Raw genomic sequence first — 23,022 nt, forward strand, 5'->3', positions numbered from 1 at the left:
TGTGCATGTGAGTGCATGCACGTGTATGTGCATATGTGTGCGTGCATGTGTGCACACGTGTGTGTGTGCGTGTGTGTGTGCGTGTGTGTGTTCTCACATGTGTAGATTTAGGTCCAGAACAGATGAGTGGCTCCCGTGACATCACCCACAGCCCAGAGAAATGGGAGCAGTGGAGGGTGAGGTTTACATGGTGTCGGATCCTAAAGTTCAGATTTTGTGACATGGACAGTGGGAGCCACTGAAGGTCTTAGGGGACAGGAGTGATCCCATCAGAACTCCATGATGGCCAGGCGTGGTAGCTCATGCCTGTCATCCCAGCACTTTGGGAGGCCAAGACGGGTGGATCATTTGAGGTCAGGAGTTCGAGACCAGCCTGGCCAACATGGTGAAACCCCCACCTCTACTAAAAATACAAAATTAGCCGGGTATGGTGGTGCGGGTGTAATCCCAGCTACTTGGGAGGTTGAAGCAGGAGAATCACTTGAACCTGGGAGGGGGAGGTTGCAGTGAGCCGAGATCGCACCACTGCACTCCAGCCTGGGTGACAGAGCGAGGCTCCCCGAAAAAAGAAAAAGAGGTCCATGATGAGCATTCAGCATGTCCTCAGCACAGAAACACACCAGGCAGGGTGTGGGTGGTGGTGGGGACCAGTGCCTTCCTTCAAGAAGACACACTCTGGGCCAGACGCGGTGGCTCACGCCTGTGATTCCAGCACTTTGGGAGGCCGAGGCAAGTGGATCACGAGGTCAGGAGATAACAAGGTTAAACCCCGTCTCTACTAAAAATACAAAAAATTAGCCGGGCGTGGGGTGGTGAGTGCCTGTAGTCCCAGCTACTCGGGAGGCTGAGGCAGGAGAATGGCGTGAACCCGGGAGGCGGAGCTTGCAGTGAGCCGAGATCGCACCACTGCACTCCAGCCTGGGCGACAGAGTGAGACTCTGTCTAAAAAAAAAAAAATGAAAAAGAAGACACTCTGGATGGAGGGAAGAGGAAAGGTCCTTGAGGGAGGGAGGGCTGGGAGCCTGGATCCTGCATCTGAGAGAGAAGGGGCAGGAGCTGGGCTCTTGGGTCCTCAGTTGGAAGAGGAATGTGCGTGCAAGCCCAGCGTTCCGTAGGGAGAGTGCAATGTGTTCCCTCTCTGTCCTCCCGGGTGCAGCTGTCTCTCCATCCAGGTGGCCCTGGGGGCTGGGGGAAGGGCCTCTGGCCCAGGCTCTGGCCACCTGTCTCCGTCACCTGGTCAGGGAGCTCCCCCATCTGTCCCCGTCCTCCCACCACTTTTGCCGTCATCGCCCTCATCTGTCCACTCCTCCAGGCTTGAGCCTCCCTCCTCCCCGTCCTCATAGGACACGCTCCCCAAAACCCCAGGTCCCTCTCTGTTCCCCTGCAACCCCCAGTCGTCCCCCAGGAAGTCCAGGACAGCCAGTGGGGGGCTCCTAGTCTCGGGATCCAGGTCCAGAAGCCCCTGGAGCAAGGCCAGGGCTGGGGGCGCAAACTGGTCCCAGGGTGGTGGTGGCCGAGGTGGCTGAGGCTTGGTGGTCACCCAGCTAGCAAAGGCCTCGAACTCAGGGTTGGGGGCCAATGCCACATCCCAAGGGAAACAGGCAGTGGCAGCACAGAAGAGAAGCACCCCCAGGCCCCAGGAGTCCACGGCTGGCCGCAGAGGCAGGGTGTCGGGCGGTAGCAGGAGGCAGAGCTCAGGTGGTGCCGTGGGCAGAGGCACTGGTGGGGCAGGGGTCGGGCTGCCCTCTGGCCGGGTCAGACCCAGGTCTCCCAGGGCCACACGGCTGCAGACCGGGTCGAAGACCAGCACGTTGTCCGGCTTGACATCTGCATGGACCAGCCCCCGGCTGTGGAGGAAGTCCAGAGCTCCTGCCAGCTGGGCCACCACCCGCTTCACCAGCAGTTCTGGGAGGCCCTGAGGTCAAGAAGACAGGAGGAGGGTCAGAGTCTCTTGGTTTTGTCTTTTTTATGTTGTCCAGGCTGGTCTCAAACTCCTGGCCTCAAGCGATCCTCCTGTCTTGGCCTCCCAAAGTGCTGGGATTATAGGCATAAGGCACCACACCAGTGGCTTCCTTCTTCTGAATAATTCTTGAAAGAGGCTCCAGACTCCTAAGTCCTAAAAGTGTGACTCTTGGGGTTTGAGAATCTAGAACCCCAGACTAGTGGCTGCCTCCACTGTTCCCACCACACGCCCCCAAAGACGTTCTCCCCATCGTCCTCAACCTCAACCTGCAGCCATATCTGCACTCCCATAGACCAACTCCCAGCTGGTGTCCCAGTTTTCCCCACTGGAACCCCAGTTACAACCAGTAGCTCCTTGTTTTAGCTTCTTTCAAAGATTCTCCTAACTCAAATACTCAGGCCCACTGTGAACTTTTCTTATATATCTTTTGTAAACTGATCTTCTGCAGTGAGAACTCAAATTTCATTCTTAACCCTAATCTTAGTCTCATATGAGACTAGACCCCATCTCTAACTCAGAGGCTTTTCTAAAATTCCCCAGTTTATGTCATCAATTGATTATCTATCCGTCTAGCCAGCCAGCTGGCCAGGCAGCAATTCATCCATGAAGCCATCCATCCTTCCAACAGTATTCAACAGTGTGTCCATCCAACATCCGTTCCACCAACCAGTCAGCAATCCAATACGTTATTCTATTATTTAATGTCAACATCCATATATTCATCCTCCCTTGCTTCCTTTCACCCATCGACTCACCATCCATTTATTATCCCTTCCACTCACCCATCCATCTACCAATCCTTCCTTCCACCCATCTATTCACCCATCCATCTGTCCACTCACCCATCCTTCCATCCTTCTAATTCTCAATGAGACTCATTCATCCACATGTACCTTCCTCATCCCCTTCCTTCTTTTGTTCCTTCCATTTATCCCTAACTTTATCTCAAATCCAAAATCTATTCCTGAAACTATCCCTATCCCTAATCTCCAAACTCAAGAGACCCTAGAATATCATGGGTTCTGTCCTGACCTGGTCTCCTTTCTAGAAGAAACCCCATTACAGCCCATCTCTAACTCAGTCTATATACACATCCTCAACCATCTCTGCTTCTCTCTGCAACCGCATTCATGCTTTTCTCCATACTCATGATCAATCTATAATCAACTCTAAACTCAACCCACTCAACTCCACCTGTGCCCATGCCCTAACCTCAGTGTCAACTAAAATCCCAAACCTGTCTCCCTCCCCACCCGCTTCATTGACTCCAGTCCATCCTCAATCCCACCCCCAGCTCCCTGCCCTTCCACGCTTGGGTTTGGGTGATTGGATGGATTAGGGTTGAGGTCAGGCATGGAACCTTGTTGAGAATTAGAAAGGGGGAGGTCATGTGGGGGCTCAGGGTGGAGATGGGTTGGGCGGGCCCTGACTTGGGGGTCAGAGTTGGAGATAGAGGCAGGGCTTGGGACAGAGTTGGACCTGGGATAAGCGCTGCCAACCTTTGTCCCTCGTGGCCTCACCCTTTCCTGCAGCATCCCGCTGAGGTCCCCACAGGGCGCGTACTCCTGGGCGAAGGCAAAATAGCGGGGGGTCTGTAGGGGTCCTGCCAGGGTCTGCAGCAGGCCTGGGTGTGCAGAGACGCAGCGGCCCACACAGAACTCCCTCAGGAAGGTGCTTCTCAGGACCAAATCCCGACGCAGAAGCTTCAGAGCCACAGCTGGACCTGCCGGGGAGATGGGTCGGAGGGACACTCAGGCGGCTCCAGTCCTGCTGTGGGGCCTGATGGAAGCCGTGTAACCTCTCTAAGCCTCACACTTCTCATGGGCAGCACGGGCTCCTCTGTCTGTGAAGTGTGGGTGGGAGGAGACCTTCTTTGAAGACCCTCCCTGCTCTGCCTCGGACTGTGGCGTGGGCTTGCACAGCCGCCTCACCCTCTCCGGGCCTCAGTTTCCCCTGGCATCAAGTAAGAGACATGGTGGTGACTTGGGTTCCAACCTGAGTTGCATACCTGTCTTGCTGTGGGACCGTAGGCAGCCCCTTGCCCTCTCTGGGGTGGGGCCTGTGTTTCTCAGAAGATCCCAGAGCTCTTAACTTCCAGAGGGCCCCCACCGAGAAGGGTCCCCATCAGCTCCTCCTGGGAATGCCCCCTGTCTGGGTGGCTTCCGAGAACGCTTATTGTGGGGCAGTTGGGGAGGCTGCCCTTGGGTGGCCAAACTCACCCCCCTGGTGAGGCTGGGCGAGGAGCACGCGGCCATAGGAGCCAGAGCCCAGCTTCCGGATGAGGTGGTACTGGTCCCGAAGGCTCCTCACCGGGGTCACCCTGCTGGCCGTCAGCTCCACCAGCCGTTGGAGGGCTGTGGCTGTGTCCTCCTATGGGAGAGGGGCAGGGTGAGGAGGGGGGCGAGTCTGGGGTCCGCTGAGAGTGGTGGGGGAGGAGGTCACGGCACAGCCCCGGGATGGAGGGTGGGGCAGGGGACAGGGGTCACTGTCCCCAGAGAGGAGGATGAGTCACAGTGACTCACCCGGACTCGGGCCACCTGTTTTTGTGTCCTGGCGAGGTTAGGGGGTCACTGTCACAGAGGCCCCGCCTCCCCTGTCTGTGGGAGGGGGCCAGGAGCCCCCAGCCCCAAGTGGGGGTGCATCCTCAGCCCACACAGCCCTCCCCGCCCACCCTGGTCTCTCTCTCCACCGTCCTCTTCCCCTGTGCATCCCGCTGTGTGTTTCTGAGTCCATTTCTCTGGGGGCCTCGGTCTCGCTGTGTGTCCTTGGATCTCTGTCATCCTGTCTCCCTGGGTCTGGGTCTCTGAGGTCTTTGCGTTTCCCTGTTTTCTGTTTCTCTTCCTCTCTTTCCCCGTGTTGTCTCCTGCCTCTGTCTCTTCTTTTCTCTCTCTGTCTTCCTCCCCTGGCTCCCGTCTCTCACCTCTGGGTCCCCATCCTCAGGGGTCTCGGAGGCCCTGCGCTCCATCTCAGGGCTTCCTGATGTGGGGTGGCCCTTGGGCAGGACCCCCCCGTCAGGGCTCCCCAGAGAGCAGCCAGCACCCCACAGATTCTCGCTGTGCAGAGCCAAGGGATGGAAGCTCGTCTGCAAGGTCAGCCTCAGTCGCCCCTTGTCTGTCCGGGTCTGTCTAGCTGGAGGAGTGTCTCTGCCTCTCTGTGCCCTCCTGCCACCCTCTGGGTGTATTCTGTGCTGTGCTTCCCAGGTGATAGCCCTTACTCCCGGCACCCTCTCTTCCCCTCCCTGTAGCCAACCCCAGTCTCTCCTTCCTTCTACACGAACACCTTTCTGTCAGCCTCTCTCTTGCTCCCTCTGTCTCTCCTCTCTCTCTGTGTGTGTCTTCGTCTCCTTCTCTCCCCGTCTCTCTCTCTCCGCCCTCCCTGTCTCTGTCTCGCCCTTGGGTCTCTGGGGTGGGACACCCCCTCCCTGTCCCGTCTCTGTGGGTCGCCGGCCCCTCTCCCCTGTCCGCACACTGTCTCCACTCTTTCTCCACCAACTCTGGGGGTGTCTCCACGCTCTGCTCCCTGCCTGCCCCCTCTGTCTGTCTGTCTGTCTGTCTGTCTGTCTGTCTGTTTCCCGTCTCTCCCGGCTCCTCTGTGCATCTCCGTCCGCTCTCCCCAGTGTCTCTGCGTCTCTCTCCTCCTCTTTGTTCCTGACTCTCTCGCAAAGCCTTTGTCCCTCCCTTTCTCTGGGCCTGGGACAGGGGTGTGTGTGACAGCTCAGAGACAGAGACATCCTGTCCCCCCACACCCCTCCCTCACCCCCTCTGACCGCTGCCCCCTCCCTCTCCCTTCCAAACTTAGACCAGCTTGGACTCTGGGCTCCAGTCCCAGGACAGATGGGACAAAACATATTGTGAACCCTCAACAAGGCCCAGGCCTGAGGGCAGAGGAAAGGGTGGGACAGACTCCTCCACACACCTGAGCTGGGATGACAGGCCCAGAGCTGAGCGCCTCTGTCTTGCCCTGGAGGCCAGGAGCACTGGTGTCCAGGGACCAGGGAACAGTTCCCAAAGCCCTCCTCCTTCACAGGAGTCCTGGCCCCAGCTCCTCCTCCCTCACACCCAGGAGTCCTGGCCCCAGCTCCTCCTCCCTCACACCCAGGAGTCCTGGCCCCAGCTCCTCCTCCCTCAGACCAGGAGTCCAGGTCCCCAGTTCCTCCACCCTCAGACCAGGAGTCCAAACTCCAGCCCCTCCTCCCTCACACCCAGGAGTCCAGGCCCCCAGCCCCTCCTCCCTCAGACCCAGGAGTCCAGGCCCCCAGCCCCTCCTCCCTCAGACCCAGGAGTCCAGGCCCAGCCCCTCCTCCCGCAGGACTCAGGAGCTGAAGTAGCTGTGGGAAGCGCCAGGGACAGAGGTGCTCTCATGTTCTCAGCACCTGTTCCGCGCCTAGCCCTGTGCGGGGCTTTACACTGGATCCTCCCAGCTGCCCAAAGGGTCAGTATTTATCCCCAGTTAACGGAGCAGGAAACTGAGGTTCCGAGAAGCGATCGTGTTACACAGGGTCAGAAGGGGAGCGGGCCCCGGGCCAGGCCTGTGTGACTCAGAGGCCTGCTGCCTGCCCCACTCGTGTTTCCACTACTACTACAGCCCTGCTATTAATAAAGACGCAGCAACGGCGGCGACGCGTAGGCGCTGGAAGGATCTGCAGGAAACCGGCTGCGGCGTTGGCCTCTGGGGAGCTGGATGGGGCCCAAGGAGGGGCAGAGGTAGAACTTCCTTTGCGGTTCTGAGGTTAGATTGGGGAAAGTCGCAAACCTACAGAAAAGTAGAAAAAGTGCTGTCCGTGCCTGTAATCCCAGCTACTGGGGAGGCTGAGGCAGGAGAATTGCTTGAACCCCTGGGGGCAGAGGTTGTGGTGAGCCGAGATCGCACCACTGCACTCCAGCCTGGGCAACAGAGCGGGACTCCGTCTCAAAAACAAACAAACAAACAAATGAACAAACAGGAATAACAAAACAAAAACAAACAAAAAAGCGCTGTCATGAACACCCATTGGCTAAACTTCACAGATGTGACCATTTGGCCATACTTTCTTGATCTTTATTTCTTTGTCGGAGGGGTACATGCAAACTAGTTTCAAGTAAATGATAGATATTGAAGTCTTTTGGAAGTGGAAATGCTGAGCTGCCTGGTGTGTTTGCTTTAAAATCGTCTGGCCGGCCGGGCACGGTGACTCATGCCCCTAATCCCAGCACTTTGGGAGGCCAAGGCGGGCAGATCACCTGAGGTCGGGAGTTCGAGACTAGTCTGACCAACATGGAGAAACCCCATCTCTACTACAGATACAAAAATTACCCAGGCGTGGTGGTGGGCGTCTGTAATCCCAGCTACTCAAGAGGCTGAGGCAGGAGAATCGCTTGAACCCGGGAGGCAGAGGTTGCAGGGAGCCGAGATGGCACCACTGCACCCCAGCCTGGGCGACAGAGCGAGAGTCTGTCTCAAAAAAATAAAATTAAATAAAGAATTTAAGATGGAGTCTTGCTGCATTGCCCAGGCTGGTCTCAAACTCCTAGGGTCAAGTGATCCTCCCACCTCCGTCTACCAAAGTGCTGAGAATACAGGTGTGAGCCACAGTATCCAGCCCAACAATTTCTCGAAATCAGATAATGACAAGTCTGTCTTCAATTTCTCACATTTATTGTTTTAAAAATGCCTTGGCTGGGCGTGGTGGCTCATGCCTGTAATCCCAGCACTTTGGGAGGCCGAGGCAGGTGGATCATCTGAGGTCAGGAATTGGAGACCAGCCTGACCAACAAGGTAAAACCTCCATCTCTACTAAAAATACAAAAATTAGCTGGGTATGGTGGCAGGTGCCTGTAATCCCAGCTACTCGGGAGGCTGAGGCAGGAGAATTGCTTGAACCTGGGCGGTGGAGGTTGCAGTGAGCCGAGATGGACCACTGCACTCCAGCCTGGCGGCACAGTGAGACTATCTCAAAAAAAAAAGAAAAGAAAAAAATGGCTTATTTGCTTTATGAGTCAGGAATCAACGTCAATATCCTGTATGACTTTCAGGGAACTTTTTACCACTGTGCCTTTTACATTATTTGAATTTTTCCTGTGAGTATGTGTTACTTATTCAAAAATTTTTAATGAAATAATATAGTGATGGTGATACGGTAATATGGTAACACTCGGTGCTTACTTGCTGCCAGGCCCTGGTCACGCTCTCTCGGTCTCTGTCTCTTTTTCACCTAAGACTGTGTGGAGTCCTCCCAACAAGCCCTGGGTCGGTAGAATGATGGTTTACAATTTCCTGATGGGGACAGTGAGGCATGAAGCGGCAGAGTCATGGGCCGCAGAGCCACAGCCAGCGAGAGGCAGAGCTGGGATGCCTGGAGGTCTGGTGACTCCAGGCTCCTCTGTGGCCCCTGCCCAGGCGGCTCCTGTGAGGCCGACCTCAGGTGCCTGGCTCCAGCTGAGCTCCTCCACTGGGGACGCAGGGCTGGCTGTGCTCTGACAAGCAAGCGCATCTGCTACTCTAGGGCCGAAAGGTCGGACTGCAGAGCCGGCCACCTGGGTGCCCCGGGAGGAGAGTGAGAGGGGACGCTGCAGGCCTCCAGCCCTCCCAGCCCTCCCCCAGAGGCTCCCTGGTGATCCGAAGAGCTTTGCACCTCCCCATTTAGTAACGCCGCTCTGCGGGGTCACCCGGAGTGACCTCAGCACGCAGGTGTGGTGGGGGAGGTTGCAGTCCTGCAGCCCCAGGGTACACACACACCCCTCATTAAAGCTGGGCGGTGTGCCTCTCTCCTTCCCTCCCTCCTGCCCACCAGCCTCCGAGGGCTCCTTTTGTGACCGTTTCCTGGCTTTGTCCCCTCCTGGCCGAACGCGGGCATGCACACCCACAAGTTAAGTGTGTTAACAACAACAACAATAATAGTGTCCAACACTCATACTGTACTCGGTGCTGTGGCTTGTGTATTCATCTGTTATTGTCATTGTTGTGATGAGTTTTTGCAGAGACCGGGTCTCACTCTGCGGCCTCTACCCTCTCACTATGTTGGAATTTGAGGCTGCTCTTGAATTCCCGGGATGCCTCTGCTTTAGTTTTCCCCTATGTGGAATGAAGGTCATCCCCAGCTCCCACCCACTGTGCTATTGTTAAGAAAATTGATATGTATAATGCATAAACTAATGTACATTATAACATTATATCTGAGATAATTATTTTAGATATGATATATACTACCCTACATTATATATTAAGTGATATATGTAGTATATATCTTATGTATTATATATGCTTATATGTTATTTTTAAAGTATATTCAGTTAAGAAAATATATACTGAAAGAACATATAAAAATTAATTTACACTTCAAAGATTGTTCAGTTGACAAGGTAACCCACCCACCATCCCACTCCATCCTTGGGCCAAAAAAGGTGAAAAGAAAAACAGAAGGAAAAACATTAAACTGATTTGCTTTATCTGGAACGAGTTAGATTATAAACTAGTAGACCAAAATCTCAGCCTATAATAGTCATCCTGATGAGTTAACCGACCTTCACAGGAAAGGTGGAAATGTTTTCACTCCTGATTTTTATTTTTTTGTTGTTGTTTTTTTGTTTGAGATGGAGTCTCGCTTTGTCACCCAGGCTGGAGTGCAGTGGCCCGATCTCGGCTCACTGCAACCTCCACCTCCCGGGTTCAAGTAATTCTCCTGCCTCAACTTCCTGAGTAAAGTGCTGATTACAGGTGTGAACCACCGCGCCTGGCCCACTCCTGTTTTTTTTTTTTATTTTGTTTTTAAGACAGGGTCTCACTCTGACATCCAGGCTGGAGTGCAGTGGTACACAGTCACTGCTCACTGCAGCCTTGACTTCCTGGGTTCAAGAGATACTCCCACCTCAGCCTTCCAAGTAGCTGGGATCACAGGTGCATGCCACTGGGCTGGCTACTTTTTAAATTTTTTGTAGAGATGGGATCTCACTATGTTGCCCAGGTTGGTCTCAACTTCTGGCCTCAAGCTATCCTCTGGCCTCGGCCTCCCAACGTGCTGGGTGGGATTACAGGCGTGAGCCACCTGGCCCTTTGCTCCTGTTTTAAGACAGTAAAGCTATTTTCTTTCTATTGCACCACGTATACATTGAAAAAATATTGTTAAATAAAATAACGGATGAAAACACAAGCCATACCACCGAGCATAGTGAATGCTTAACGATTATTATTATTGTTGTCGACGAATGCGCTTACAGCAGTTACTATGGGCCAGGTACCGTTCTGGGGCTTTGTATACCCTTACAGTAATCTCATGTAATCCTTTTGTTCTACCTGTGACATAGGAACTATTATTTCCCAAGGCACAGATGGTCCACACGTGCTAACTCTGACCTGCTCACACGCAGCACAAAACCTTGCTGGGATTCTCTGTGACATGAAATATTTCACACATATCCCCCAAAATATAATGAGTATTCATGTCTCCACCATTCTGTTTAAGAAATATAATTCTCAGCCAGGCACGGTGGTTCACGCCTGTAATCCCAGCACTTTGGGAGGCCGAGGTGGGTGGATCACGAGGTCAGGAGATCAAGACCATCCTGGCTAACATGGTGAAACCCCGTCTCTACTAAAACTACAAAAAAATTAGCCGGGAGTGGTGGCGGGCACCTGTGGTCCCAGCTACACGGGAGGCTGAGGCAGAAGAGTGGCGTGAATTCAGGAGGCAGAGCTTGCAGTGAGCCGAGATCGCACCACTGCACTCCAGCCTGGGCGACAGAGCGAGACGCCATCACACACACAAAAAAATTATATATATATATATATATACAAAATTCTCCAGATATAATAGAAACACTGCATGCACTCGCCTCTCCAAATCCCTTCCCTTCCAAAAGTCACCACCGTCTCTGATGAGGCATTTATTATTCTTTGATTACAAAAGACTTTTGTTACATAGTATAAATCCATAACTGCTAGAGACTATTCTTGCATGTTTCTAAATGTTTGTATAAATAGTATGGTGTTCCCGACCTTCTGCAGCTTGTTTTATCCTCACCAGCTGGACACTGCTTGCAAGGGATTGTTACACACAGCTCAGGCCTCTTCCTTTGCAAAGACGTTTAATCTTTGAGTACGTGGACATACTGTCTTCCAGGGATCCATTCTTCTGGTGATGGACATTTTAGGTTTCTCCAGTACTGTGCTCTTAGTAGCAAGCAGGGCAAATACTATTCTTTTTTTTTTGAGATGGAGTCTCACTCTGTCACGCAGCTTGGAGAGCAGTGGCGCGATCTTGGCTCACTGCAAGCTCCGCCTCCTGAGTTCACACCATTCTTCTGCTTCAGCCTCCCGAGCATTTGGGACTACAGGCGCCCACCACCACGCCCGGCTAATTTTTTGTGGTTTTTTTTAGTAGAGACGGGGTTTCACCGTGTTAGCCAGGCTGATCTCGATCTCCTGACCTCGTGATCCGCCCGCCTCGGCCTCCCAAAGTGCTGGGATTACAGGCGTGAGCCACCGCGCCCAGCCAAAGAATATTCTTGTACGTGTTGCTTTGTGCTAAGTGGCATGTTTTCTCTGGGGTATTGGCCTCAAGGTGGAATTCCTGGGTCAGAGGACAGGAGAATGAGCAGCTTTCTTAGACATTCTCACGTCTAAGACTCTCCAGGGTGGTTGTATCTGATTTTTTTGGTTGTTTGTGGGTTTTGTTGTTGTTGTTGTTTTGTTTTCAGTTCAGAGATCCCTTTGAGAATCTGAAGAAGGCTGCAGAGACTTGTGTGGTCCAATACAGAAACCACTGGCCGTGTGTAGCTCTAAGGCATTAGAAACGTGGCTGTTTCAAACTGAGACGTGCTGTCAGCATACAATAAACTCTGCGATTGAAAAAGAGTGTCGGCTGGGCGCGGTGGCTCACGCCTGCTGTAATCCCAGCACTTTGGGAGGCTGAGATGGGCGGATCACGAGGTCAGGAGATCGAGACCATCCCGGCTAACACGGTGAAACCCCGTCTCTACTAAAAATACAAAAAAAAATTGGCCGGGCGCGGTGGCTCACGCTTGTAATCCCAGCAGTTTGGGAGGCTGAGGCGGGCGGATCACGAGGTCAGGAGATCGAGACCACGGTGAAACCTCATCTCTACTAAAAATACATAACAATTAGCCGGGCGTGGTGGCGGGCGCCTGTAGTCCCAGCTACTCGGAGAGGCTGAGGCAGGAGAATGGCGTGAACCCGGGAGGCGGAGCTTGCAGTGAGCCGAGATCGTGCCACTGCACTCCAGCCTGGGCGACAGAGCGAGACTCCGTCTCAACAACAACAACAAAAAAAATTAGCCGGGCGTGGTGGCAGGTGCCTGTAGTCCCAGCTACTCGGGAGGCTGAGGCAGGAGAATGGCATGAACCCAGGAGGTGGAGCTTGCAGTGAGCCGAGATGGTGCCACTGCAGACTCTGTCTCAAAAAAAAAAAAAAAAAAAAAAAAGAAGAAAGAAAAAGAGAGTGTCAGCTAGCTCTGATTTATTATTTATTTATTTGTTTGTTTGTTTATTTTGAGACCGATTCGCTCTGTTGCCCAGGCTGGAATGCAGTGGTGCCATCTCAGATCACTGCAACCTCCACCTCCTGGGTTCAAACAATTCTCGTGCCTCAGCCTCCAAAGTAGCTGGGATTACAGGCGTGCCACTGCATCAGGCTAATTTGTTTGTATTTTTAGTAGAAATGGGGTTTTGCCATATTGGCCAGGTTGGTCTCAAACTCCTGGCCTCAAATGATCTGCCTGGCTCGGCCTCCCAAAGTGCTGAGATTATTATAGGCGTGAGCCACCCTGCCTGGACAACTGATTTTTATATCAATTACGTGTTGACATGATAATGTTTGGATACACAGTTGCTCTCATTTGAAGATTTCGTATTCGCAAATTTTCCCATTCCCTAAAATTGATTTGTAACTCCCAAATCACAGTGCTGGCCCAGTGTGGTGGCTCACACCTGTAATCCCAACACTTTGGGGCCCAGGCAGGAGGATCATTTGAGCCCAGGAGTTTGAGAACAGCCTGGGAAACACAGCTGGTCTTGCCAAGACCAGCTTAGGAAACGTATTGAGACCCTATCTCTACAAAAAAAAAATCTGTTTTTATTGAGACAGAGTCTCAGTCACCTAGGCTGAAGTGCAATGGCATGATCTTGGCTCACTGCAACCTCTGCAACCTCTACCTCCTGGGTTCAAGCAATTCTCCCGCCTCAGCCTCCCGAGTAGCAGGTGTTACAGGCACCCGCCATCATGCTCAGCTAATTTCTTTTTTTTTTTGTATTTTTGTAGAGACGGGGGTTCCACCTTGTTAGCCAGGCTGGTCTTGAACTCCTGACCTCAGGTGACCCACCTGCCTCGGCCTCCCAAAGTGCTAGGATTATAGGCATGAGCCACCGTGCCCATCCTATAAAAAATGTTTAACGAATTAGTCAGGCATGATGGCATGCACCTATAGTCTCAGCTGTTTGGGAGGCTGAAGTGGGAGGATCGCTTGAGCCTGGGAGATGGAGGCTGCAGTAAGCTATGATCGTACTGATCGTACCATTGCACTCCAGTCTGGGCAACACAGTGAGACCTTGTCTCAAAAAAAAAAAAATGATAATGATGGTGATCATCATCACAGCGCTATCGTTAATAACAATGCATTGTATGCTCAAAAATTGCTAAGAGAGTAGATTTTAAGAATTCTCACAGCTGGACGTGGTGGCTCATGCCTATAATCCCAGCACTTTGGGAGGCTGAGGCAGGCAGATCACGAGGACAGGAGATCAAGACCATCCTGGTTAACCCGGTGAAATCCCGTCTCTACTAAAAATACAAAAAATTAGCTGGGTGTGGTGGCGGGCACCTGTGGTCCCAGCTACTCAGGAGGCTGAGGCAGGAGAATCGCTTGAACATGGGAGGCGGAAGTTGCAGTGAGCCGAGATGGCGCCACTGCTCTCCAGGGCTCTCCAGCCTGGGTGACAGAAGGAGACTCTGTCTCAGAAAAAAAAAAAAAAGAATTCTCACTGCAAAAAAAAAAAAAGAAAAAAAGCATGTGAAGTAATGCATATGTTAATTATACCGCTTGATGTAGCTATTTTCCAATCTGTGTGTGTATGTGTATATCTATATAAACATCATGTTAGCCAGACACAGTGGGACACGTCGAGTCTAGGAGGCTGTCATGTCATGTCTGTCTAGGAGGCTGAGGCATTTCTCGAGGCCAGGAATTCAAGAGCTAGAGATGAGCTTGTGAAAAACACGCACCGCACTCCAGCCTGGGCAACATCGCGGGACCACGGATGCTGTCCCCAGGCTGATCATGGCCAATCACTCACTGCAGGCTCTGCCCGGGATTCACACATTCTCCTACCTCGTATGGTACACCCACCATGCACGGGGTTTCACCGTGTTAGCCAGGATGGTCTCGATCTCCTGACCTCGTGATCTGCCCGCCTCGGCCTCCCAAAGTGCTGGGATTACAGGCGTGAGCCACCGCGCCCGGCCCCGTCTTTAAAAACAATAGAAAAATCATGTTGTACACAATTGTATACATTCTTTAATTGTCAAGGTGGAACAAAAATAATAATAAGGGGCGAAAGAACAACAGCAATAGCAAAAGAGCGCTTTTGCAGGTGCACCCAGAGCTGTGAAAAACGTGAGTTGCCAATGCACACATCCCCAGCGGAGGCTGAGGAAAGCGATGCTCCGTCTTTTCGTGTCAGCCGCTCCTACAAACAAGCGTCTCTTTTTTTATGTTGGTGCCACGATTTTCATATTTTTGTGGTTTTTGTTGGTGATTCTGCAGGTTTGTGCTTTTTGTTGGTGATTCTACACTTCAGCTCCCATGCACAGTGCTCAACAGGGTCCCCGTCATGCTTAGGAATGTTCTGCAGTGTCTCACGTAGAAAATCTGGCCAGGCACGGGGCTCATGCCTGTAATCCCAGCACTTTGGGAGGCCGAGGCAGGCAGATCACTTGAGGTCAGGAGTTCGAGACCAGCCTGGCCAACATGATGAAACCCTGTCTCTACTAAAAATACAAAAATTAGCTGGGAGTTGTGGCACACGCCTGTAATCCCAGCTACTCGGGAGGCTGAGGCAGGAGAATTGCTGGAACCCAGGAGGCAGAGGTTGCAGTGAGCCAAGACTGTGCCACTGCACTCCAGCCTGGGTGACAGACCGAGACTCTGTGAGAAAGAAAGAAAAAAGAAAGAAAGAAAGAAAGAAAGAAAGAAAGAAAGAAAGAAAAGAAAAGAAAGAAAGGGAAAGAAAGAAAGTCCATGTGTGTTAGATGAACTTTGTTCAGGTATGAGCTGTACTCCTGCTAGCGGTGAGTTCAGTGATGATGAATCAACAATATATATGTAAAAGGTGTCTTTAAACAGAAAGGCAAAGTCAGTGAGGTATTGATTGTTTGATGAAGATGCTGTAACCAGCGGCCTGCAGGAATCTAACCCTGTATTTCCCCTGGTGGCCATGGCTTGGTATTTGCCAATTTGGTGTTCTCAGCAACTTTAAGGAAGATAACCACCATGAATAGGGAGAATCGAGTGTGTCGAGTGAAATGAAACATATCATCAGGACTATTTTCACCTTGTTTGCATTTACTTTTGTAAAAATAGAAACACAGTTTGGCAGACAACATCGGGGATTATAGATGCCACCGAATCATCTATGGATCTCCCTAGAAGTCTGCAGGTCACAGGCTGAGAGTTATTACATTCTCCATCCCCTGAAGCTGCTCCCCAGACCTCACCCTCTCCTGTGTGGATCACAACCCCAGCTTCTCAGCTTCTTCCTGGCCTCCCCTCTCGCCTCTGGACTGCCCCATCTGACACACAAAGGTTCTCCCTCCTTCCCTCCCCCCTCCTCCCTCCCTCCCTCCTTCCTTTCTTTCTTTCCTTTTCCTTCCTTCTTTCTTTCTTTCTTTTTCTTTCTTCCTTTCTTTTCATTCCTTCCTTCTTTCCTTCCTTCCTTCCTGTCTTTCTTTCTTCTTTCTCTCTCACCGTCTCCTTTCCCGTCCTGTCCTCCTTCCTTCCCTCCCTCCCTTCCTTCTTTCCCTCCCTCCCTTCCCTTTCTTTTTTGAGGCAAGGTCTCGCTCCGTCACCCAGGTTGGAATGCAGTGGTGCAATCACAGCTCTCTGCAGCGTTGACCTCCCACACTTAAGTGATCCTCTTGCCTCAGCCTTCCAAGTAGCTGGGACTACAGCTGTGCACCATCCTCCCCAGCTAATTTTAGAATTTTCTATAGATACGGTCTCTCACTATGTTGCCCAGGCTAGTTTCAAATCCCTGGGCTCAAGTGATCCTCCTGCCTCAGCTTCCAAAAATGCTGGTATTGCAGGCATGAGCCAGCACACCGGCCATCATTCTAACACTCACTTCTGACCCAGGCCCTCTCCTCCTCAGTAGCCTCCCATGGCTCCCTATTGCTCTTGGGATGGAGCCCACGCTCCCCCGCCTGGCCTCCGAGCCCTTCTGGAGCTGCACCTGTTGCAACTTCTTTCCACCTGGCGCATCTCACCCAACACCCAGGCACATGGAAGAACTCGGAATGTCCGAGCACACTGGACTCTCTCTCTGTTTCTCAGGAAATGTGTGCGGAATGAGGAGACGGATGGATGGCCGAACGTGGCAGGTTTGTAATGGCTTCAAAAACCCCATGCGATTAACAATAATTATGGCCAGCATTTACTGAACGTATTACCAGCCCCAGTGCTAATCCTCACAGCACCCCGGGGAGGTGGTCCTATTATTAGCTCAGCTTCATCGTTGAGGAAAGTGAGACTCATAGAGACTAAGCCTCCTGGCCGGTGTCTCGCTGTAGATCAGCAGCAGGAGGGACTGAAATGCCAATCAACCCTGCAGTGCACACCTTCGGCCCCTCTGCTATTCGTAGATATTTGTGGGCCGGGAACCAGGGGCAGGTGTAGGCCAAGGTTGCTGACTTCTCTTCTTTCCATTCAAACACAACACACATTTCCTGGGGACTTTGTATGCAGAGCCCTGAGCTGAGGCTGGGTGCTGGGAGACCACAGACAGACTCTGTCCCTGCTCCGGAGGTGCCTGGAAGGTTCCGTGAACCAGGATGCAGCCGTTAAGAAGCAAGGTGTGCCTCTTCACAAAGGCGACCAAGAGGGGCCTAGAAGTGGCTCTGAGCCATCCTGACAGGAAAGTGGGTAGGTGAGGAGGGGGTTCAGAGGCCTGGTGGATAAGTAAATTAACAGTAGCAAGAGAGGCCAGGCCAGTGGTGACTGGGATTCAAATTAAACCAAGATTGATTAAATAATGATTGAGGGCCGGGTGTGCTGGCTCTTGCCTGTCATCCCAGCAGTTTGGGAGGCTGAGGCAGGTGGATCACCTGAGATCAGGAGTTCTAGATCAGCCTGGCCAACATGGCGAAAACCTGTCTCTACTAAAGATACAAAAACTAGCCGGGCGTGCTGGTACGCACCTGAAGTCCCAGCTGCTCAGGAAGCTGAGGCAGGAGAATCGCTTGAACCCAGGAGGCAGAGGTTGCAGTGAGCTGAGATCGTGCTACTGCACTCCAGCCTGGGCAACAGAGCGAGACGCCATCTCTAAATAAATAAATAAATAAATAAATAAATAAATAAATTAATTAATTAATTAATTTAATTTAGTTAAAAATAATAACAATTGGATACCTACCTGCTACCATGCCGGACTCAAGCATTGCTGCAGCATCTGGGACACACCTCAAAGCGAAGCCGACTCCAGCCCTCGGGAGGATCTGCAGAAACAGGAAGCAGATCTGCGCCTGCCTAGGACGTGGGGGGCAGGAGGCAAGTACTGGGGGGCTATGGCTAAGGGGTGCAATGTTTCTTTTGGGGGGTGATGAAAAATGTTTTAAAATTGTGTTAGGCCGGGCGCAGTGGCTCACGCCTGTAATCCCAGAGCTTTGGGAGGTCAAGGTGGGTGGATCACGAGGTCAGGAGTTCAAGACCAGCCTGTCCAACATGGTAAAACCCCGTCTCTACTAAAACTACATAAAATTAGCTGGGCGTGGTGGCAGGTGCCTGTAATCCCAGCTACTTGGGAGGCTGAGGCAGGAGAATCGCTTGAACCTGGGAGGCGGAGGTTGCAGTGAGCCGAGACCATGCCACAGCATTCCAGCCTGGGCAACAGAGCGAGACTCCATCTTAAAAAAGAAAAAGAAAAGAAAAATTAGCCAGGTGTGGTTGTGCACACCTGTAATCCCAGCTACGCAGGAGGCTGAGGTGGGAAAAACGCTTGAACCTGGGAGGTGGAGGTTGCAGTGAGCCGAGATTGCGCCATTGCACTGCAGCCTGGGCTACAAGAGTAAGACTCCATCTCAAAAATAATAATAATAATATATATAATTTTTATGTATTTTATATATGTATATAAGCTTTCTTGCTTTCTTTCTTGCTTTCTCTCTCTCTTCCTTCCTTCCTTCCTTCCTTTCCTCTTTCTTTCTTTAGAGATGGAGTCTCACCATGTTGCTCAGGCTGGTCTCAAACTCCTGGGCTCAAGCAATCCTCCTGCCTTTTCCTCGCAAAATGCTGGTATTACAAGCGTGAGCCACCACATCTGACTGCCAGTTATTATATTATATATATATAGTGTTTTTGAGGGAGAAATATTTAATCATTGACCTTGTTTACAATTGCTGGCACTTGGTGACACTGAAAAGCAGACCAAGCTGGGCACGCGGCTCACACCTATAATCCCAGCCCTTTGGGAGGCTAAGACAAGAGGATCACTTGAGCCCAGGAGTTCGAGACCAGCCTGGGCAATATAGTGAGTACCCATCTCTATGAAAAAAATCATCATCATAAAATTTAGAAATTAGAAAGAAAAGCAGACCAAACTTTTGGTTGGTCATTTTATTGTTTTCACCTCCTCTATAGCCAACACCTCCCTTATTGCCTGCGTCTGGAGCAGGCCAGTCCTGCTACCCCTCCACCACCCGGTAAGCCCCTATAGGGAGACCCCAGTCACACTCATGAGAGAGGCAGAAATTGGGAAGTGGTTGAGGACGTGGGGAAGCGGGGAGCTGGAGGCATTGCTGGTCAGGGGAGGTGGGTAGACTGGTGGGGGAGATGGAGGCTGTAGCGGGGAAATGGGTCTGAGGCGTCCTCTTCTGGGTGTACACCCCCGAGAGAGCTTCCCACATGTCCTTTGCCACACGGTGTGTGTGATGGGAACGGAAGGCAGTCGGGAAGCGCCGGACAGCTTCTGTTTGTCCATCCAAGTCTCCTCTCTGCCGGGGTGACCCCCTCTGACTGGAAGGTGTGCAGCCAACTGGACTCCACCTAGCTTCTCTTTGAGTTCAGCCAACAGGAGGCTTCAGTAGATGATGCAAAGGTGTGAGGACAGGTGCTATGCTGTCCAGTTCTCTCTCCACTGGGCTGCAGCGTGGCAGGGGTGAGGGCCAATGATGGCCATGCTATGAGTCCGCTGGTGCCATCCACGCCATTCTCTGCAATTGAAATTTGAAAATTCTAAGTAATTCTAAGAAAACAAAGATATATCATCACATTGAGTGATGATGGAGACTAGCACGTGGAGAAATTGCAAAGGAGACGCCTTTGACAAAAGTCAGTCATTATTTATTTGTTGGGAGGCCAAGGTTGGAGGACTGCTTGAATCCAGGAGTTCAAGACCAGCCTGAGCAACATAGTGAGGCATTGTCTCTACTAAAAAAATTTAAAAATTAGCTGGGTATGGTGGTGCATGCCTGCAGTCCCAGTTACTGGGAGGCTAAGGTGGGAGGATCGCTTGAGCCCGGAAGTTAGAGGCTGTAGTGAGCTGTGATCTGTGATCGCATCACTGCACTCCAGCCTGGGCAACAGAGTGAGATTCTGTCTCTGAAGTCCTAACCCCCAGTACCACAGAATGTGGCCTTACTTGGAAATCGGGTCGTTCTGATGAAGTTAGTTGAGATGAGGCCGTACTGGAGAGGAGGAGTCCTACTCCAATCCGACTGCTATTCATATACACGAGGGAAATTTGGACACAGATTCCCACACAGGGAGGATGACTGTGCCCGATGAAGGCCGAGGCTGAGGTGATGCAGCTACAGGCCAAGGGATGCCAAGGGGGGCTGGTGACACCCTGGGCCACATAGTGAGACCCCGTCTCTACAAAACATCAAAAAAATTAGCCCGGCATGGCAGTACCTGCCTGTAGTCCCAGCTACTCAGGAGGCTGAAGTGGGAGGAGCGCTTGAGCCCAGGAGGTTGAGGTTGCAGTGAGCCAAGATCGCAGTGCTGCACTCCAACCTGGGTGACAGAGCTAGACCCTGTCTCAAACAAACAAACAAACAAACAGATTGCTGGCAACCACCGGAAGCTAGGGAGAGCCAAGGAAGCACTCCCACAGGAAGGCTGTCCAACCTGCAGCCTGCAGGCCACATGCGGCCCAGGACAATTTTGAGTGTGGCCCGACACAAATTCATAAACTTTCTTAAAACATTATGAGATTTTTCTTTTTGCATTTTTGCATTTATTTATTTATTAGTTCATCAGTTAGTGTTAATGTATTTTATGTGTGACCCAAAACAATTCTTCCAATGTGGCCCAAGGAAGCCACAAGCTTGGACGTCCCTCCCATACAGCCTTCAGACGGAGTATGGTCCTGCTGACATCTTGGTCTCAGACTTCCAGCCCCCAGAGCCCTGGGACAGCAGCCTTCTGTGGTTTGGTTTTTTGTTGTTGTTGTTGGTTGTTCGTTTTTTTTGTTTTGTTTTGTTTTGTACAAAGTTTCACTCTTGTTGTCCAGGCTGGAGTGCAATGGCACGATCTTGGCTCACTGTAACCTCCACCTCCTGGGGTCAAGTGATTCTCCTGCCTCGGCCTCCCAAGTAGCTGGGATTACAGATGCCCACCACCACACCCGGCAAATTTTTTTTGTATTTTTAGTAGAGACGAGGTTTTATCATGTTGGCCAGGCTGGTCTCGAACTCCTGACCTCAGGTGATCTGCCCACCTCAGCCTCCCAAAGTGCTGGGATTATAGGTGTGAGCCACCACGCCTGGCCTTCTGTGGTTTTAAGCCACACAGTTTGTGGTACTTTGCTGCAGCAGCCCCAGGAAATGAACACAGATGGACGGACTTGAGAGAATTAAACAGACAAAGAAACCAACTTACGTTGATGGTGTGTGCCAGGAAGGAAACAAAACGGAGAGACTGCTTTCATCCTCCACACTGGGAAGCACGCGACCACAAACAGCTGCTTCAAACAGCACCCATTCATCCGCTCCCAGCTTTGTGGGTCAGGAGTCTGGCACTGCACCTCTGGGGGCTCTGCTGGGGGTCTCACCAGGCTGAAATCGAGGTGTTGGCTGGACTGGGTTCTCTCTGGAGCTTGGGACCGTCTTCCAAGCTCCTTCAGGCTATGGCAGGATTCAGTGCCTCGTGGTGGTGGGATGAAGGTTCCCACCCCCTCGCTGGCTGTGGCTGGAATCCGCTGCCTGCATTGCTTGCCACATGGCCTTCTCCACCTGCCAAGCCAGCAGTGGTGAGTCCTGCCCCCCAGGCACTTCAGGAAGAGGCTTGTTCCTTTTAAGGGGTCACCTGATTAGGCCAGGCCCACTGAAGGGCATCTCCCTTTTTTTTGTTGTTGTTTTTTGAGACGGAGTCTTGCTCTGTTGCCCAGGCTGGAGTGCAGTGGCGCAATCTCGGCTCACTGCAAGCTCCGCCTCCCGGGTTCACGCCATTCTCCTGCCTCAGCCTCCCGAGTAGCTGAGACTACGGGTGCCCGCCACCACGCCCGGCTAATTTTTTGTATCTTTAGTGGAGACGGGGTTTCACCATGTTAGCCAGGATGGTCTCGATCTTCTGACCTCGTGATCCACCTGCCTCGGCCTCCCAAAGTGCTGGGATTACAGGCCTGAGCCACCGCACCCGGCCTGAGCATCTCCCTATTTTCAAGTCAGCTGATTTGGAATCTTTATTATTATTATTATTTTAGAGATGGCAGGGTCTCACTTTGTTGCCTAGACTGGTCTCAAACTCTAGGCTCAAGTGATTCTCTTGTCTCAGCCTCCCAAAGCACTGGGATTCCACGCCTGAGCTTGGAACCTTTTTTTTTTTTTCGAGATGAAGTTTCACTCTGTCGCCCAGGCTGGAGTGCAGTGGTGCAATCTCGGCTCACTGCAAACTCCGCCTCCCAGGTTCAAGCTATTCTCTTGCCTCAGCCTCCTGAGTAGCTGGGATTACAGATGTGTGCCACCACGCCTGGCTAATTTTTGTATTTTTAGTAGAGATGGTGTTTCACCATGTTAGCCAGGCTGGTCTCGAACTCCTGACCTCAAGCGACCTCCCCACCTCGGCCTCCCAAAGCGCTGGGATTCCAGGCCTGAGCCACTGCTCCCTGCCTGAACTTGGAACATTAATTCTACCTGGGGTAACTCTGCACCTAGAGCAGCGTCTGACTGAAGGGCTGGGAGCGGGGATGTGAGCACCTGGGGAACAGGGGTCTTGAGGACCCTCTTAGAATTGTGCCCACAGCAGGGATTGATAGAGAGAGAGATGGTTGTGGGAGGGGTAGGGAAGGTCGTGGGGGTGTATGTAAAGGGAGGCCTGAAACCAAGGGTGGGAGGTCATTCCAGGCAAAGAGAGTTGTCAGTGAGAGGCGGCAGAGGAGAGCGCGTGGCCTGTGCTAGGAACCGACAGAGTGGTGGAGATTAAAGGAGTGAATGATGTGTGTGGAGTGGCTGGCACTGGTGAGCGGGTGAGGTAATAAATAGCAGCAGGGTTATTATCCCGCTGTCAGAAGGCTGGAGGCCACCCAACCGCCTCGCTCCCGCGCTCCGGGTCTCTGTCTGCCCAGGGCTTTCCCCTTCTCTCTCTGTCTCTGTCTCTCCCTCTCTATCTCCTCTGTCTTTCTGTCTCTCTTCCCATCTCTGTCTCTCCCTCCATTTCTCTCCCTCTCTGCCACCGTCTCTCTGTGTGTCTCTTCCTCTGTCTCTCCCTCTTTGCCCCCTCTCTCTCTCCCTCTCTCCCCCTCTCTCTCTCCCTCTCTCCCCCTCTCTCTCTCCCTCTCTGCCCCCTCTGTCTCCCCCTCTCTGCCCCCTCTGTCTCCCTCTCTCCCCCTCTCTCTCTCCCTCTCTCCCCCTCTCTCTCTCCC

General features: G+C 52.2%; 1 protein-coding gene across 1 annotated transcript; it reads right to left on the reverse strand.

Moving 5' to 3' along the window:
• Positions 1-1,047: 1,047 nt before the first annotated feature.
• SBK3 (SH3 domain binding kinase family member 3) lies at positions 1,048-4,928 on the reverse strand. Its single transcript, XM_032171692.1, has 4 exons — positions 4,884-4,928; positions 4,183-4,333; positions 3,484-3,686; positions 1,048-1,915 (listed from the first exon to the last, which is right to left on the reverse strand). Exons 1-4 carry the CDS (start codon positions 4,926-4,928, stop codon positions 1,238-1,240), a joined length of 1,077 nt encoding a protein of 358 aa, XP_032027583.1. The 3' UTR covers positions 1,048-1,237.
• Positions 4,929-23,022: the final 18,094 nt, after the last annotated feature.

This window comes from Hylobates moloch, unplaced genomic scaffold (genome assembly GCF_009828535.3).
Source record: "Hylobates moloch isolate HMO894 unplaced genomic scaffold, HMol_V3 SCAFFOLD_12, whole genome shotgun sequence".
Lineage (NCBI taxonomy): Eukaryota > Metazoa > Chordata > Mammalia > Primates > Hylobatidae > Hylobates > Hylobates moloch.